Source organism: Sinocyclocheilus anshuiensis, unplaced genomic scaffold (assembly GCF_001515605.1).
Source record: "Sinocyclocheilus anshuiensis isolate Anshui unplaced genomic scaffold, SAMN03320099.WGS_v1.1 scaffold2925, whole genome shotgun sequence".
Taxonomy (NCBI): Eukaryota; Metazoa; Chordata; class Actinopteri; order Cypriniformes; family Cyprinidae; genus Sinocyclocheilus; species Sinocyclocheilus anshuiensis.
The window spans coordinates 418,692-434,453 of record NW_015539170.1 but is presented as its reverse complement, the minus strand read 5'-3'; the positions used below and the strand labels follow the sequence as shown (position 1 = coordinate 434,453).

The 15,762-nt window shown below is 34.1% G+C and overlaps 3 protein-coding genes and 1 pseudogene across 7 annotated transcripts; 3 read left to right on the top strand and 1 right to left on the bottom strand.

The window, feature by feature from the left end:
- The first annotated feature begins 60 nt into the window (after window positions 1-60).
- On the top strand, window positions 61-15,729 carry LOC107683837 (cell cycle checkpoint protein RAD1-like). Of its 4 annotated transcripts, none has more exons than XM_016479892.1 (6): window positions 61-73; window positions 13,527-13,740; window positions 13,817-13,925; window positions 14,015-14,273; window positions 14,981-15,079; window positions 15,257-15,729. In XM_016479892.1, the coding sequence occupies exons 2-6, from the start codon at window positions 13,546-13,548 to the stop codon at window positions 15,432-15,434; spliced, it is 840 nt and encodes a 279-aa protein (XP_016335378.1). In that variant the 5' UTR covers window positions 61-73; window positions 13,527-13,545; the 3' UTR covers window positions 15,435-15,729. The 4 variants fall into 4 exon arrangements, with proteins under 4 accessions (XP_016335378.1, XP_016335377.1, XP_016335376.1 ...); XM_016479891.1 differs by lacking the exon at window positions 61-73 and adding an exon at window positions 12,352-12,423; XM_016479890.1 differs by lacking the exon at window positions 61-73 and adding an exon at window positions 12,603-12,641.
- On the top strand, window positions 64-7,312 carry LOC107683836 (fibroblast growth factor receptor homolog 1). Its single transcript, XM_016479888.1, has 12 exons — window positions 64-145; window positions 301-395; window positions 604-691; window positions 790-988; window positions 1,138-1,276; window positions 1,385-1,483; window positions 5,905-6,065; window positions 6,189-6,326; window positions 6,397-6,508; window positions 6,593-6,692; window positions 6,891-6,990; window positions 7,076-7,312. Exons 2-12 carry the CDS (start codon window positions 359-361, stop codon window positions 7,124-7,126), a joined length of 1,224 nt encoding a protein of 407 aa, XP_016335374.1. The 5' UTR covers window positions 64-145; window positions 301-358; the 3' UTR covers window positions 7,127-7,312.
- On the top strand, window positions 7,810-9,019 carry LOC107683838 (transmembrane protein 97-like; annotated as a pseudogene).
- Window positions 9,144-12,068, bottom strand: LOC107683839 (intraflagellar transport protein 20 homolog). 2 transcript variants are annotated; one of them, XM_016479893.1, is made up of 5 exons: window positions 12,015-12,068; window positions 11,370-11,517; window positions 11,155-11,240; window positions 10,971-11,074; window positions 9,144-9,819 (listed from the first exon to the last, which is right to left on the bottom strand). In XM_016479893.1, exons 2-5 carry the CDS (start codon window positions 11,494-11,496, stop codon window positions 9,738-9,740), a joined length of 399 nt encoding a protein of 132 aa, XP_016335379.1. In that variant the 5' UTR covers window positions 11,497-11,517; window positions 12,015-12,068; the 3' UTR covers window positions 9,144-9,737. The 2 variants fall into 2 exon arrangements, with proteins under 2 accessions (XP_016335379.1, XP_016335380.1); XM_016479894.1 differs by lacking the exon at window positions 12,015-12,068 and adding an exon at window positions 11,690-11,981.
- Window positions 15,730-15,762: the final 33 nt, after the last annotated feature.

The window sequence follows — 15,762 nt, the reverse complement described above, 5'->3', positions numbered from 1 at the left end:
ATTGTTCTGACGAGCACCTTAGCCTCAGTGGTCTTCATGCATGCTCGCACAGTATTGTCTCATGCAGAAGAAGGTTAGACAATGGTGTGCATTACATGATGAGTTCAGCCTGGGGACCTGCTATTTTTATTGTCTTTTCTACAAGGTGACGAAACATCTTTAACACATTTGCTTTTCAGGTCTCGCATTTAAACAATTAAGGAGACGTCGCCTGGTTGACAATTAAGGTATATGGCGTATAGTATTTTTGAAAAAATGCAATTTGAATTTGTCTTTAAATAACAACTCTTTCTCTTTCAGTTCTGATGAAACATCTTGCTCAGATTTTTAAACAACATGTGATGCTATTGGTGTCATTATGGCAAATGTCAGTTCATCTGATACAAACCCGTCCAGTAAGCTTTTCTTCTCGCTGGCTATATATAGCTGCTTTTATCAAATGATGTAACGTATGCATGCTTCAACATTTTAGGTTTCAAATTAAACTGAATAAATTATACACACTTACAGTAGAGTTGTATTGCACGTGCCTATATGAAAACAGACTGTAGTTTATTTCACTTTGATAGCCATCACATAAAACGACTTTTTCTTCCTTTACAGAACTTGATTTCGTACACATCATTTTAATCTGCATCTACGCCGTTACCGTTTTCTTCATGGTTGTACTTGGATGCCTTTGCCTAAACAAGTATATTTTAACATTTATATATTTAACAAAAACATTTTTTAAGAATTTAAACAAACTAAAATTTTTATATAATTAATAATTTCTGTTTCTCTCCTCAGGTATCGGTCAATGAAGAAGGTCATATGGGAGCTAAGGCAAAAGAGGCCGTCTGTCCCCCAGGTTCCTTCCCAAGATTCTCCACCTCCATCTCCCAATGTCCTGAATATTCCTGAACTGCCCGACCGTACTACAGAGAGCCCATTACAGAGACAACCAACTAAATCGAGCTGCAGATTTCCCTGGAAGCCTCCACTACAGGTTTACTACATATTTATTTATTTTATTTTTTTTAAATGTACTCAATAAATTAAACGTGTTGATGAGTTTTATAAAAGGCATAACAAGTATGAAATGTGATAGACTTGCTTAAACAATGCTTAAACAATGTAACTTGAAATGATCTTCAGGTTCCTCGGTTCACAAAGGCAGACCTAAACCTTATTCAGCTCATAAAGGCAGGTCGAGAAGGAGTCTTCTACAAAGCAAGGATAATGAGGGGCACATGTAGAGGCCATTCACTGGTCACTTGCAAAATTGGAAAAGAAGGTAGAAAACAACACGCAAAAGCATTTCTGTTAATTAAATACATTTACCAAAATGTGTGAATGCCTCCATAACGATCCAGCAGTTGTTCAGATCTGCTGTTGTTTGCAGGTATCACCTCAAAGCAGATGGAAAATGAGGTGTCTATTATGAGAAAGCTGGCGTATCATAAAAATGTGATGCAGCTGCTGGACTGGAATACAGCGGAAGGTAGGATGTGCTGTTGTGCTTCAGTATTATATGACTCTAAAAAACCTTAAATGGATCCTTGCAGCTAAACAGTAAAATATAGACTAGGTCTTACCTGTGCATAACTCACTGACACGGTGTTGTGATAGATGCCAGGACATTGCTAAAGTGTTCTGAATGTTTTACCATGTTGCATTGTGGTTGGTTGGGTGTCATGGGGACAAAAATAGATTTTTCATGGCTACAGATCCTAAAAATTAAGAATTACTTTGTGGTCACGATTTACTAAAACATAGGGAACAAATTCTTAATTTGTGACCACTAAAACAAGGGAAGGAGTTGTTAATTTGTAACCACTATTTATTAAAACGAGGAAACAAATTCTTAATTTGTAACCACTGTTTATTAACTCAACTTTTGTTTATAAAGCACTTTATAAATCATTAAAACTCCAAAAAATAACATACAACTTACAAACCAACACAGCATGACACCAATATAAATCTATCTCCATTACGCCTTAAACGAGACCATGGAACAGTTCTGAGAAGAGTGCAGATGACGTTGAGATTAGTAAGGAAACAGCATGTCCTTTATATACTCAGGAGCCTGATTGTGCAGTGCTTAGTACACCAACATTAACACCTTGTATTGGATTCTATAATTTACAGGAAGCCAATGAAGAGAAATCAACACAGGTGTTAAATTATCCCATTTTCTGGTATTAGTTAAAAGTATTACTGCAGCATTTTGAACACTGAATACGAGTAACCAGAGAATCACTTAGACCTAAATATAAAGCATTGCAATAATCCAATCTTGTGGAAATGAAAGCATATATAACAGTTTCCAGATCCTTGGTTGAAAGGATTGGTTTCAATTTAGATAACTTCCTCAACTGAAAAAAAAGATGCTTTCACAACATTGTTTACTTGACAATCAAAGTGCATATTTGAATCAAAAATTACCTCTAAGTTCTTCGCAAAACCATGCTTGTTGTTTGACAATAGACCATAACTCTCAACCAGTTCTTTCTCAGGGAGTCGATTCCCAAATATAATAAGCTCGATCTTATCCTCATTCAATTTAATTAAAACGAGGGAACGAATTCGTAATTTGTAACCACTATTTATTAAAACGAGGGAACGAATTCGTAATTTGTAATCACTATTTATTAAAACGAGGAAACGAATTCTTAATTTGTAATCACTATTTATTAAAACGAGGAAACGAATTCTTAATTTGTAATCACTATTTATTAAAACGAGGAAACGAATTCTTAATTTGTAATCACTATTTATTAAAACGAGGAAACGAATTCTTAATTTGTAATCACTATTTATTAAAACGAGGAAACGAATTCTTAATTTGTAATCACTATTTATTAAAACGAGGAAACGAATTCTTAATTTGTAATCACTATTTATTAAAACGAGGAAACGAATTCTTAATTTGTAATCACTATTTATTAAAACGAGGAAACGAATTCTTAATTTGTAATCACTATTTATTAAAACGAGGAAACGAATTCTTAATTTGTAATCACTATTTATTAAAACGAGGAAACGAATTCTTAATTTGTAATCACTATTTATTAAAACGAGGAAACGAATTCTTAATTTGTAATCACTATTTATTAAAACGAGGAAACGAATTCTTAATTTGTAATCACTATTTATTAAAACGAGGAAACGAATTCTTAATTTGTAATCACTATTTATTAAAACGAGGAAACGAATTCTTAATTTGTAATCACTATTTATTAAAACGAGGAAACGAATTCTTAATTTGTAATCACTATTTATTAAAACGAGGAAACGAATTCTTAATTTGTAATCACTATTTATTAAAACGAGGAAACGAATTCTTAATTTGTAATCACTATTTATTAAAACGAGGAAACGAATTCTTAATTTGTAATCACTATTTATTAAAACGAGGAAACGAATTCTTAATTTGTAATCACTATTTATTAAAACGAGGAAACGAATTCTTAATTTGTAATCACTATTTATTAAAACGAGGAAACGAATTCTTAATTTGTAATCACTATTTATTAAAACGAGGAAACGAATTCTTAATTTGTAATCACTATTTATTAAAACGAGGAAACGAATTCTTAATTTGTAATCACTATTTATTAAAACGAGGAAACGAATTCTTAATTTGTAATCACTATTTATTAAAACGAGGAAACGAATTCTTAATTTGTAATCACTATTTATTAAAACGAGGAAACGAATTCTTAATTTGTAATCACTATTTATTAAAACGAGGAAACGAATTCTTAATTTGTAATCACTATTTATTAAAACGAGGAAACGAATTCTTAATTTGTAATCACTATTTATTAAAACGAGGAAACGAATTCTTAATTTGTAATCACTATTTATTAAAACGAGGAAACGAATTCTTAATTTGTAATCACTATTTATTAAAACGAGGAAACGAATTCTTAATTTGTAATCACTATTTATTAAAACGAGGAAACGAATTCTTAATTTGTAATCACTATTTATTAAAACGAGGAAACGAATTCTTAATTTGTAATCACTATTTATTAAAACGAGGAAACAAATTCTTAATTTGTAATCACTATTTATTAAAACGAGGAAACAAATTCTTAATTTGTAATCACTATTTATTAAAACGAGGAAACAAATTCTTAATTTGTAATCACTATTTATTAAAACGAGGAAACAAATTCTTAATTTGTAATCACTATTTATTAAAACGAGGAAACAAATTCTTAATTTGTAATCACTATTTATTAAAACGAGGAAACAAATTCTTAATTTGTAATCACTATTTATTAAAACGAGGAAACAAATTCTTAATTTGTAACCACTGTTTATTAACTCAACTTTTGTTTATAAAGCACTTTATAAATCATTAAAACTCCAAAAAATAACATACAACTTACAAACCAACACAGCATGACACCAATATAAATCTATCTCCATTACGCCTTAAACGAGACCATGGAACAGTTCTGAGAAGAGTGCAGATGACGTTGAGATTAGTAAGGAAACAGCATGTCCTTTATATACTCAGGAGCCTGATTGTGCAGTGCTTAGTACACCAACATTAACACCTTGTATTGGATTCTATAATTTACAGGAAGCCAATGAAGAGAAATCAACACAGGTGTTAAATTATCCCATTTTCTGGTATTAGTTAAAAGTATTACTGCAGCATTTTGAACACTGAATACGAGTAACCAGAGAATCACTTAGACCTAAATATAAAGCATTGCAATAATCCAATCTTGTGGAAATGAAAGCATATATAACAGTTTCCAGATCCTTGGTTGAAAGGATTGGTTTCAATTTAGATAACTTCCTCAACTGAAAAAAAAGATGCTTTCACAACATTGTTTACTTGACAATCAAAGTGCATATTTGAATCAAAAATTACCTCTAAGTTCTTCGCAAAACCATGCTTGTTGTTTGACAATAGACCATAACTCTCAACCAGTTCTTTCTCAGGGAGTCGATTCCCAAATATAATAAGCTCGATCTTATCCTCATTCAATTTAATTAAAACGAGGGAACGAATTCGTAATTTGTAACCACTATTTATTAAAACGAGGGAACGAATTCGTAATTTGTAATCACTATTTATTAAAACGAGGGAACGAATTCGTAATTTGTAATCACTATTTATTAAAACGAGGAAACAAATTCTTAATTTGTAATCACTATTTATTAAAACGAGGAAACAAATTCTTAATTTGTAATCACTATTTATTAAAACGAGGAAACGAATTCTTAATTTGTAATCACTATTTATTAAAACGAGGAAACGAATTCTTAATTTGTAATCACTATTTATTAAAACGAGGAAACAAATTCTTAATTTGTAATCACTATTTATTAAAACGAGGAAACGAATTCTTAATTTGTAATCACTATTTATTAAAACGAGGAAACAAATTCTTAATTTGTAATCACTATTTATTAAAACGAGGGAATGAATTCTTAAGTTGTAACTACTATTTACTAAAACGAGGGAACAAATTGAGTTGTAACCATTGTTTATTAAAACAAGGAAACAAGTTCTTAAGTTGTAACCACTATTTACTAAAACGAGGGAATTAATTCATAATTTGTGACCACAATTTACTAAAACGAGGGAACGAATTCTTAATTTGTGGTCACTATTTACTAAAACAAGGGAACGAATTCTTAATTTATGCTCACAATTTACTAAAACGAGGGGACAAATTTTTTATTTGTAACCACTATTTACTAAAACAAGGGAATGCTTAAGTCCATTTCCATTAGGTCCATTTTATCGTCCTCCAAGTGAAAATTGTAAGCCTGATCAATTACAAAAGTAATATTTTTCTCTTCAACAAGCCACGATTTGTGACATCATCAACAAATATCACTAAATAGTTGTTTCCATCATGTGACCAAAACAGTGTCTTGTTTCCTCAGAGCCGTATATGCTGATCATGGAGTTCATGAGCTACGGAACCCTGCGCAGTTTTGTTCAGAAAAACAAAGATGAGCTAATTGCCGACCCTGAACTGCAGAGCCAGTTCACCATCGCGTCCTACCACATCGCCCTGGCCATGGAGCACTTACGCTCCAAAATGGTATCACCATCTGCCACAAACATAAAACGGCTGTTCTGTTAAACAAACAGAGAGTCATATTTACACTATAAACATGAATGGTAAATGAAAAGAATGAATTTGAACGTTTTCTGTATCATTCAGGTGGTGCACTGTGACCTTGCCTTAAGGAACATTCTGGTGAGCCGATTCCCATGGGAGGTGAAGGTAACAGAGTTTGGCCTGGCCAGAGACTTGACCCGTATGAGGAGCAGACGCAGCAGCAGGAAAAAACAACACAAGGTGAACTAATCGCACCTGTTCGTCCCACGTCCTCATTGCTCATCTCACTGATATGAATGTGATGTCATAGGAGCGTGTGCCGCTGCGCTGGTATCCTCCAGAGTACTTCAGGAACAACTACTACAGCTTTAAGGGAGACGTCTGGGCGTTTGGTACTGTGCTGTGGGAAATGCAGACATTCGGTGAGAATTATCCTGAGATGTTTGGTTGACTTGTTAAATATTTTTGAAGAATAAATAACAAATATTGAATTTTATATTTCACAGGTACCTTGCCATATCCAAGTCTGAACACATCTGAGGAAGTGGTGTATAGTATCTGTGCTGGACGCAAGAACACTGTGCCCAACACCTGCCGTCCGGAAATGTTAGTGACAATTTAACTGTTTTGTTTTCTCAAATTATATATATATATATATATATATATATAAACAAAATAAGAAATATATAAAATATATACTACAAATTTAATTAAAAAATACCTTTATTTTTGTTATTGCTCTGCCAGTATTTTAAATATGGTGCTTTTTTGTTTTCAATAGTTAATTTCTTTTTTAAAATGTAGAGAACAGATCATGCAAGACTGCTGGATGGATCCATACACAAATAGACCTTCATTTACAGACATTGTCAAGATCCTGGAGAGTGTGGTGGAGAGTGATGGGGTGAGTCATACTCGTCCTTGATCTACTTTTTAAGCTTTACCTTTGTCCTATAGATAAGTGATAAAACATTACTAATACGTTGCAGGATTATGTGGACGTTGACAACCAAAGGATCATGAATGCAGAGGAAAAGTGAATTAAAAAAATATATAACTAGTTGTTTTTAAATTTCTATGAGAATTCTGTAGCAATAGTTTTATCTTTGTTCTCATGTAACACCTAACTGTGTGCAGGCATACTTTTTGACCAATGTTTTTATTTAAGGATTTAATTTTACAAATGCTTCATTTGTTAGCAGGAAGACATTACACAACTCTAATGACCAACTGACAGTATTTCTGACATGTTTCCAAGGATTATTTTGAAAATAACATCATCTAAAAAAAGTCAGTGTTTGTTGTGATTAACATGCTTTTTTATTTACACCAAATAATTTAACAATAAAATAGTTTGATATCAGTTTTCATAATTATGTTATAAAAACAAGTATTATTTTTAGTATTGTTACAATAATAATATATGTAATAATACAAATACATTTTATTAATCAACGTGTAATCATGTTTACATAATTTAACAGTCATTGTTTGATTGAAGGTGTTTTTCACTATTGTCACTGCAAATCCATCATTTAATGTGGGATATAATGTTTAAGTGTAAGTGTCTTTCATTTATTTATTTATTTATTTGTTTGTTTTATTTCATTTTATTTTAATGACACTGTTGGCTAATGCCTAGTTATCCATTTAAATATAACTGCAGCATCTATTTTAAAACAATTTTAGTTGCTATGGTAGTTTTAGTAAGGCTTGTGGTTACGCTCCATGAGCCAATGTGCAATCAGGAATCAACCGAGCCGATGGACCAATGGAATGACAAAGATTAGATATGACCGAGTTGAAGGACCAATCAGAAACAGAGGAGTAACACGCTACTCTACACTAACCACTGACATCGTCTACTACTGCTGGAATTCTGACGGAGGAGGAACTTACCGAAAACACTTACCAAAATGTTTCTTCGCGCTTTAGAAATTATATTTTTCTTTTACTTTTTGTCCCACATTCCAATTACTCTCATGATTGATCTTCAGCCTTTGCTTCCTGAACATCTGTATCCTTCCAAGGTAAGTTTGCACCTTGTGCTGCACACTCACTAATGCAACCATATAATATCTAGGTTACATATAATGGTAAATCAATACGAGTACTTGCTTTACAGCTGAAAAACCTATTGTACTGGTATGCTGCTGAATTCAAGGACCCGATGATGATGGACCCGCCTGTGTGGTTCAAATCTTTTGTATTCTGCGAGGCTCTCGTTCAGCTGCCCTTTTTCCCAATTGCAGCATACGCCTTCATGAAGGGTCAGTTGGGTTCGACTAAAACTCGATAAAGCGTGTTAATGATTTGTAAAATCAGACGTTTTAAATGGCACAACAGTGACATCTAGTGGTCAATCTCTTGTGTCAGTGGATACCAGTTACTATGGTCACATTATTCCTGCTAATTGATGTATTTGTATATTTAATAGGTGGATGCAAATGGATCAGGACACCAGCAATCATTTATTCTGTTCATGTGGCCACCACTTTAATCCCTATTTTAAGTCACGTCCTTTTTAATAATTTTCCTCTGGCGCCACATCCGGGACCCCAAACTCTTCAAGAACGTCTGACCCTGGTGTCCATTTATGCTCCGTACCTTATCATCCCTGTCATGATACTGTTCACCATGCTCTTCAGCTCAACATATAACTCAACCTCTTCGAAAGGAAACGCTTCCTCAAAGTCCAAGAAACAAAGATAGATACAGTTCATCCTTTCTATGTATTCATTATACACTAGTCAATATTTGAACTGGATCAAAACCTTTCATCAAAGTTGTCTTAAAACCTAAAAGTGTTCTTGTCTTAGGCCAAGTTTGATTAACCTTTTTGATCCACTTCAAATGTTGACTACTCTAGTAATTGCTAGTAATTACATGTGGTTAAATGTGATTAAATATTTTAATATGTGCCAGGATATTTGATAATTGTATGTAGCGTTTACTCTATTTCAAGTTTGAGTAATTTTTAATCTCATAGTAATTGTTTACTGATGACAACACATGTAAATGAAAAATATATTTTTATTCAAATGTTCTTCAAATCTGTATGAAGTTTGTCGAATATTGAGATTACACACTTGATGATCTAAACAGTAAATGTAAACAAACAATAAATGAATTATGCTTTAACTAGTTTTCCATAACTTCCGGAAAATATTTTGGTTGTGGTCCCATGAGCGTATGAGGAAATAAAACCGGATGAGTTCAAGTCACAAACAGCAGTTCAAATACAAATACAGAAAATAAACATTTTACCTGATGTTGTCTCATGATGGAATTATTTACAGTAACATGCAAATACTGTATTTTCCTGCTGTAAAAAAAGATCTGATTTACAAACTAATTAACATATAAATAGTATAAATAACTTTTGTTGTATATAAATAGTATTCATCTGAGATTATGATCTGTGGTTGGAAAGATTACGAGTATGTGCCTCCTCGAACTGGCCATGCAAAAGCACTCAAAATTAACACAATAGAGTCAGAGGTTGAGGCTGAAACAGACATCTGTTGTCACCTATTAACTGGTCAATTCAGTTAACCTAGTTAGGGACCCTGCAGTTATTAGGAAGTCACTGTAAATCAAGATGCATAGCATCACTTTTCCTGTCCAACAGAAAGAGGAAACACCGTACTCTTATTTCTGCAGTATAAACTGATCAATGAATTCATTCTGCTCTGCTTCGACTTTTTGAAGAGCTTCATATTCTATTCGATACCTGCAAAACAAACAATAGAGTCAAGAATTAAAGAACTACTTCGAAAAATCAAATTTGCAGTAAATTTACTCACACTCAGGCCATCTGAGATGTAGTTAAAGGTCCCATATTGTCAAAACTGAAATTTCCTGGCTTTTTTCATGATAACTGAGGTCGAGGTGATAAGTAACTAACATATAAGTTTCAAAACAGTCAGTCCACAGTAAAACGCACACAGCCTGCTTAAAGTTCTAGCTATTTTTCACGAACCGTTGTGACTTCCGTAAAAAGTTGACGTCAGAACTACACAGTCACCGCCTTCAGTCACCACCCGAGCACCGCCCACAGTCCCACTGGGTTTTTTCACCCGGCCCCTCCTCCTCAGACTTGACGCACACGCAGGTTGCCAGATTGACGACACCAACAGGAACCAGCACACTTGACGATGAATGAAATGAAATACGCTGTTTTCTGCCAACTGGCAACCCGCTGGGCCAGTGTGTGTTGTGATTGGCAGCACTCGGCGCCTGGTCGGGAAATGTCACGCTCCTTACCATAGCCGCCTGCGAGCTTCAGTGTAAATATTGAAATATAAATTTAAATATTGTAAATATCAAAACCAAATCAATTTGAACGCGATTTAAACCCGGATGACTGTAACCACTCTAAGTTTGTCTCTCAAACAGCAACATTACAGACTAACTAAAGTTGAAAAAGTGAAAAAGCATAATAGGACCCCTTTAATCAAAACAGATTTGGATTAATGTAACATTACATCACTTGCTCACCAATGGATGCTCTGCAGTGAATGGGTGCCGTCAGAATAATAGTCCAAACAGCTCATAAAAACACACAGATCAAGCACCATTTACAAGTGAAAACAGTCTCTAAACAAATATGTCGAAGGATTACTTGTGGATTATTGTAATGTTTTTATCAGCTGTTTGGACTCATTCTGACGGCACCCATTCACTGCAGAGGATCCTTTGGTGAGCAAATTATGTAATGCCAAATGTCTCCAAAATCTGTTCTTCTGATGAAGAAAAACTCATCTAGATCTTGGATGGCCTGTGGATTAGTACATTGTCAACAAATTTTCATTTTTTGGATCAACTTTTCCTTTAAGAGCACAATATTTGCAGTCTGATTACAGGCCTAATAAGACTGGTTACCTTTCCAACTGCATTTTTTTTTCTGCAATCAGAGCCTGAAGCTGTTGCTGCTGAGCCTCCCGTTGCTTTTCAACTGATTTCAGCAAATTTCTTGCTCCTATAGCCTGAAGAATAATAACTGAAGTAATATGAATGAACATAACACACATATGCCCCACTATTCATTTAAAATGCAAGAACATACCTTCATTTTTTCATTTTCGGCTTCCTTTGCTAGCTCATCCACAAGTTCAATAAGGCCACCTACAATTTTCTGAAACTGACCAATCTCTGTTTTTGGGAAGAAAAAAAATATCCAAGAAATTATTGATCTGTACTGTGAATGAAGCAAAGAATGCAGTTCAATCTGCATGAGGGGTAAACTTCACAATAAGATAAAGAACAAAATGAAAAACTCACTGTCAACAAATTCCTCACATTCCTCTTTGAGCTCAGTGGTTTTCTGGCTCACATCAGGCTCGAGCACTCGCAGTTTATGGAGTTCATCAAAATGAAGACCAGCCTCTGCCAACGGGTCTTTAGCCATGACCAGAGGACCTAAACCTGCCTTTGAAATTCGATAATAGCTTTAAAAAAAAATATCACAGAAATACATAAACATGTATTTTAAAAGAAAACACACGTGCATCATTTCATTTCGTTCAAACTGTCAGCCCCTGTAGTGGCGAAAAACAAATACAAAATATATATAGTCACCAGATCACAATAAACCAGCTTACCGATTAGCTAGTTAGCTGGTTAATTAGAACTACATGTAACTACCACTCCGTTTCCGTTACATTACATAAACCACGTAAACTTTGTTTAAATAACGTTAAATAGATGAGGAGGGAAATGCTACAGCTCACAAATATCGCTTTGTTGCTGGCAAGGTCTGGTTGCTATTGAGATAGATAAACAAAAACAGACCCGCTGGGAACTTCAGAAGCTTGGTAAACATTGTTGAAAATAAAATTACATTCCTCATAATTATCCCCTGAAATGATTACACCGAATTAGACATTTAAATAAAGTAAAACAGACCAGTGACTGCTTCAAACCTACCTGACTTTCGTTTGATTATGTGGCACTTCTGCTGGACTGACTGACCGCCTCTAACTGTCTCGGCTGCTAGGTGACGGCCGGTCCATCTCATGATGAGAGAGAGGGGTGTCCAAGCGCATTGTAAATATTTATTTTTGACAGCTTACATTTTTGAAAATGAAATAAAGCATGATTATATGTGTTAAAAATGTAATTAGCTATTTATAATTTTAATTATGAGAGATTGGTGTAAAAACTGTATATATGCCTAACTTTTCATACCATATACCCCTCCTATATTCTAAAGGCCCGTATATGAACTCCCTCTGCAGATCCGCATCTGACCACAGCGGTGCGTGCGAGGGACCGGATGAGATACTAAACTCTGTTAAAAATACCAGAAGAAGAGTAAGCAGGCCCACTTAAGGAAGTAAGAAACATGGGTGTTGAATCATTTAATTTGTCAAGCCTCTTGAAAGAGCTAAAATATAGATAAATATAAATATGTATTTATTAGTGCTCCACAAGTTGGTGGAGTTGGTGGCGGTAAATGCACCAGAAGTTGGTTTGCCATCCGCCATAAAACGTTATTAGAAGAAGAAGAAGAAGAAGCAGGCCCACTTAAGGGCGCCAAACACGAAAACATATGTACATTTTTATATTTCATATTCATACTTGTTAGGTTTAACGTATACAAAACATATGCTGTTTATGTTTAATGTTTGCTTTTAACCACCTGATTGAGAGTTTGACCATCTCTGTGGGTAAGTTAACCGGTTCAACTTACTGTCATTATAAATGATCATTTGCAAACAGCTAGTTGCAGCTTGTTAGCAACGCAGTAGTTGTCTTTGACCTGTCGAGCCTGACATGAAGTAATAATCAGAATAATATCTTTTTAAATGGAACAGTTGTTTTATATGGCCAAGATGAAATTCTGATATAATCAATATAGCAGGCTACTATTTAATAATAGTTTAAATGCATTGAAATGTATTAATTTATGAGATATCTCCCAATAATTTGTCTTAGTAAGATCATATTTAGAAGTTAAGAATTATTATCAAAGCTCTGTAGTTTTTATAGTGGGGATGCAACATATAATGCAGTGCAATATAATGAATGATATCATATAATGATGATTGAGAGCTTAACAAATAAATGTTCCTCAGAAGCGTGATGTATTCATTTGATAGTTTTCCTTAAAAAAAAGAGTAAATATTAATCTTGAAATATTACAATATAAAAGTTTTCTTACATTTACTTTTATTTATTAATTTATTTTTATTTTGTTATTTGATGTTTTATTTTTTATTATTATTATTATTGTATTTATTTTTATTTTTTTTGCTATTATACTAAAAGACCTCTTAAATATTTAAAAGGTATGAAAGATAAATCAGACAAAAGATAGCACCTGTACAGCAAGTTTTTTTACTGCAGAATTTTGATTATGTTGACCATTTAGAGGCTATTGAAATGTATGCATCAAATATGAGACTGTTGGATTTATAGGTGTAAATGTTATTTCAGATGCTGACAACGCAGAACCATGCCTCTGTCCACTCAGTCCCAAGCAGACATTGACCAGTACATTCTGATAGCCAGTTTGGATAACGCAAGGAATCTGTCCAACATCCTGAAAGCCATCTCTTTCAGGGACCATGCCATCTTCAGTGCAACGCAGAATGGGTTAAAAGTCACTGTTGAGGACTCCAAATGCCTTCAAGCCAATGCATTCATTCAGGTTAGTGTTGGAGGACAGTCTTACAGGTTCGGTTGACAGAAGTTGGGTTAATCAATTTGTGTGTCTGATTCCTCAGGCTGACATCTTTCAAGAATACATAATCAAAGAAGATACAGTTGGATTTCAGGTTAACTTGACCGTTCTTCTGGACTGCCTTACTATCTTTGGGGGAAGCACAGTCCCAGGTGTGTATCACAATGATGATCCAGTCATTTTTTTTTGGAAAATGAATTAAAAACAAAAACAAATTCCTGTCTTTTATTTTACCCTTAAGGTGTGTGCACCGCCTTGAGAATGTGCTACAATGGCTATGGATATCCACTGACCTTGTTCCTGGAAGAAGGTGGTGTGGTCACCGTATGCAAGATTAATACACAGGAACCGGAAGAGCCCATAGACTTTGACTTTTGCAGCACAAATGTAACCAACAAGGTGATTCTGCAGTCAGACAGTCTTAAAGAGGCTTTCTCTGAGCTTGACATGACCAGTGAAGTTCTGCAGATTACTATGTCACCAAGCCATCCTTACTTCAGGTACAGTAACAGTGCACACAACAGATGAGCATGTTTGTCCTTCAGTTTGCCTGCACTACAGTTCAAAGGTTTGGGGTCGGTTATCTAATGTTTTTTAAAGAAGTCTCCTATGTTCTCCAAGACCGCATTTATTTGACCAAAAATACAGTAAAAACATTGATATTGTGAAAAATGATTACAATTTCAAATAACGGTTTTCTATTTTAATGTTAATGTTATTTTAAATTTAATTTATTACTCAGATGTAATGCTGAATTTCCAGCAGTCATAAACTCATTACTCTAGTCTTCAGTGTCACATGATCCTTCAGAAATCATTCTAATGTGCCGATTTGATCTGCTCAAGAAACATTTCTTATTATTATTATCAATGTTGAAAACAGTTGTGCTGCTCAGTACTTTTTTTCAGGATTCTTTGATGAATAAAAACTAAAATAAGAACAGCATGTCTTTACTGTCACTTTTGATTGGTTTGATGCATCCTTGCTGAATTATAGTATTACTATAACAAGAAAAATGTTACTGACGCCAAATTTTGAACAGTAGTATATGTAATTGAATCAAGGAGTTATAACTAATAGATATATATTTTCAACTACATTTATGTGATTATTAATTTGGCCTATTGCTGACAGTGAAAAAGAAATTGTGGTATTGTCAAGTCAAATTTAATGGCAAAACATTTCATTTAGTTCCTTTGCACCCTAGATTATCCACATTCGGGAATTCTGGAAACGCTCATTATGATTATCCCAAAGACTCAGACATGATGGAACTCTTCCAGTGTACTAAAATCCAGACCAACAGGTAGGAGGAACTTACGTTTTAGACTGCATTACCCATCATTCATAGCTCTGTATATGTAAATTCAGACTTCTAACAACAGCCTGATGAACTGCTTATTGTTCTGAGGCATTCACTTGTAAGTGGTAAAAGAACAGTAAAGAGTCACTGAGATTTATTTTCTCTTGTTTATTCTCAAAGGTATAAGATGTCCCTGTTGAAACCCTCTACAAAGGCTCTGGCTCTGTCCTGTAAAGTCTCAGTGAGAACTGACAGTCGAGGCTTCCTCTCTCTACAGTATCTTGTGAGGAATGATGATGGTCAGATTTGTTTTGTGGAATATTATTGCTGCCCGGATGAAGAAGTAGAAGAAGAATAGACTGGAAAGGACAATTGTTTTTGTTTTGTTTGACATTTAGTGTGCACTGACCAGTTGGTTCCTTGATCTGATTCTGATTTATATGAATATTTCATAAACCACAAATATTTCTATACATTATTAGAAGTTTATAATAGTTAGAAATGGACGGGGGGAAAAAAACTTACAGGTTTTGTATTGAATTTGAGACAATACTCTGTGTGTTCGGCAGGGGGCGGCAGAGAAATGCTAATTAGGCTGTTGCATATAAAATTAGGAGGCTGATATTGGTTTAGTATGTATAATATGTTTCATTGGTATAAAAGATAGACATGTCTTAGTTTAAGCA

What these genes read in the sequence shown, in the direction of transcription:
- LOC107683837 (XM_016479892.1), top strand. Translation starts at nt 13,546, where the DNA reads ATGCCTCTGTCCACTCAGTCCCAAGCAGACATTGACCAGTACATTCTG. An exon ending in CCAAGCCATCCTTACTTCAG is followed by an intron (nt 14,274 to 14,980) that starts GTACAGTAACAG and finishes TTTGCACCCTAG; the next exon opens with ATTATCCACATTCGGGAATT. An exon ending in ACTAAAATCCAGACCAACAG is followed by an intron (nt 15,080 to 15,256) that starts GTAGGAGGAACT and finishes TTATTCTCAAAG; the next exon opens with GTATAAGATGTCCCTGTTGA.
- LOC107683836 (XM_016479888.1), top strand. Translation starts at nt 359, where the DNA reads ATGGCAAATGTCAGTTCATCTGATACAAACCCGTCCA. An exon ending in ATCTGATACAAACCCGTCCA is followed by an intron (nt 396 to 603) that starts GTAAGCTTTTCT and finishes CTTCCTTTACAG; the next exon opens with AACTTGATTTCGTACACATC. An exon ending in TTGCAAAATTGGAAAAGAAG is followed by an intron (nt 1,277 to 1,384) that starts GTAGAAAACAAC and finishes TGTTGTTTGCAG; the next exon opens with GTATCACCTCAAAGCAGATG.
- LOC107683839 (XM_016479893.1), bottom strand. Translation starts at nt 11,496, where the DNA reads ATGGCTAAAGACCCGTTGGCAGAGGCTGGTCTTCATTTTGATGAACTC. An exon ending in ATGTGAGGAATTTGTTGACA is followed by an intron (nt 11,241 to 11,369) that starts GTGAGTTTTTCA and finishes TCCCAAAAACAG; the next exon opens with AGATTGGTCAGTTTCAGAAA. An exon ending in AAAAAAATGCAGTTGGAAAG is followed by an intron (nt 9,820 to 10,970) that starts GTAACCAGTCTT and finishes TTTGTTTTGCAG; the next exon opens with GTATCGAATAGAATATGAAG.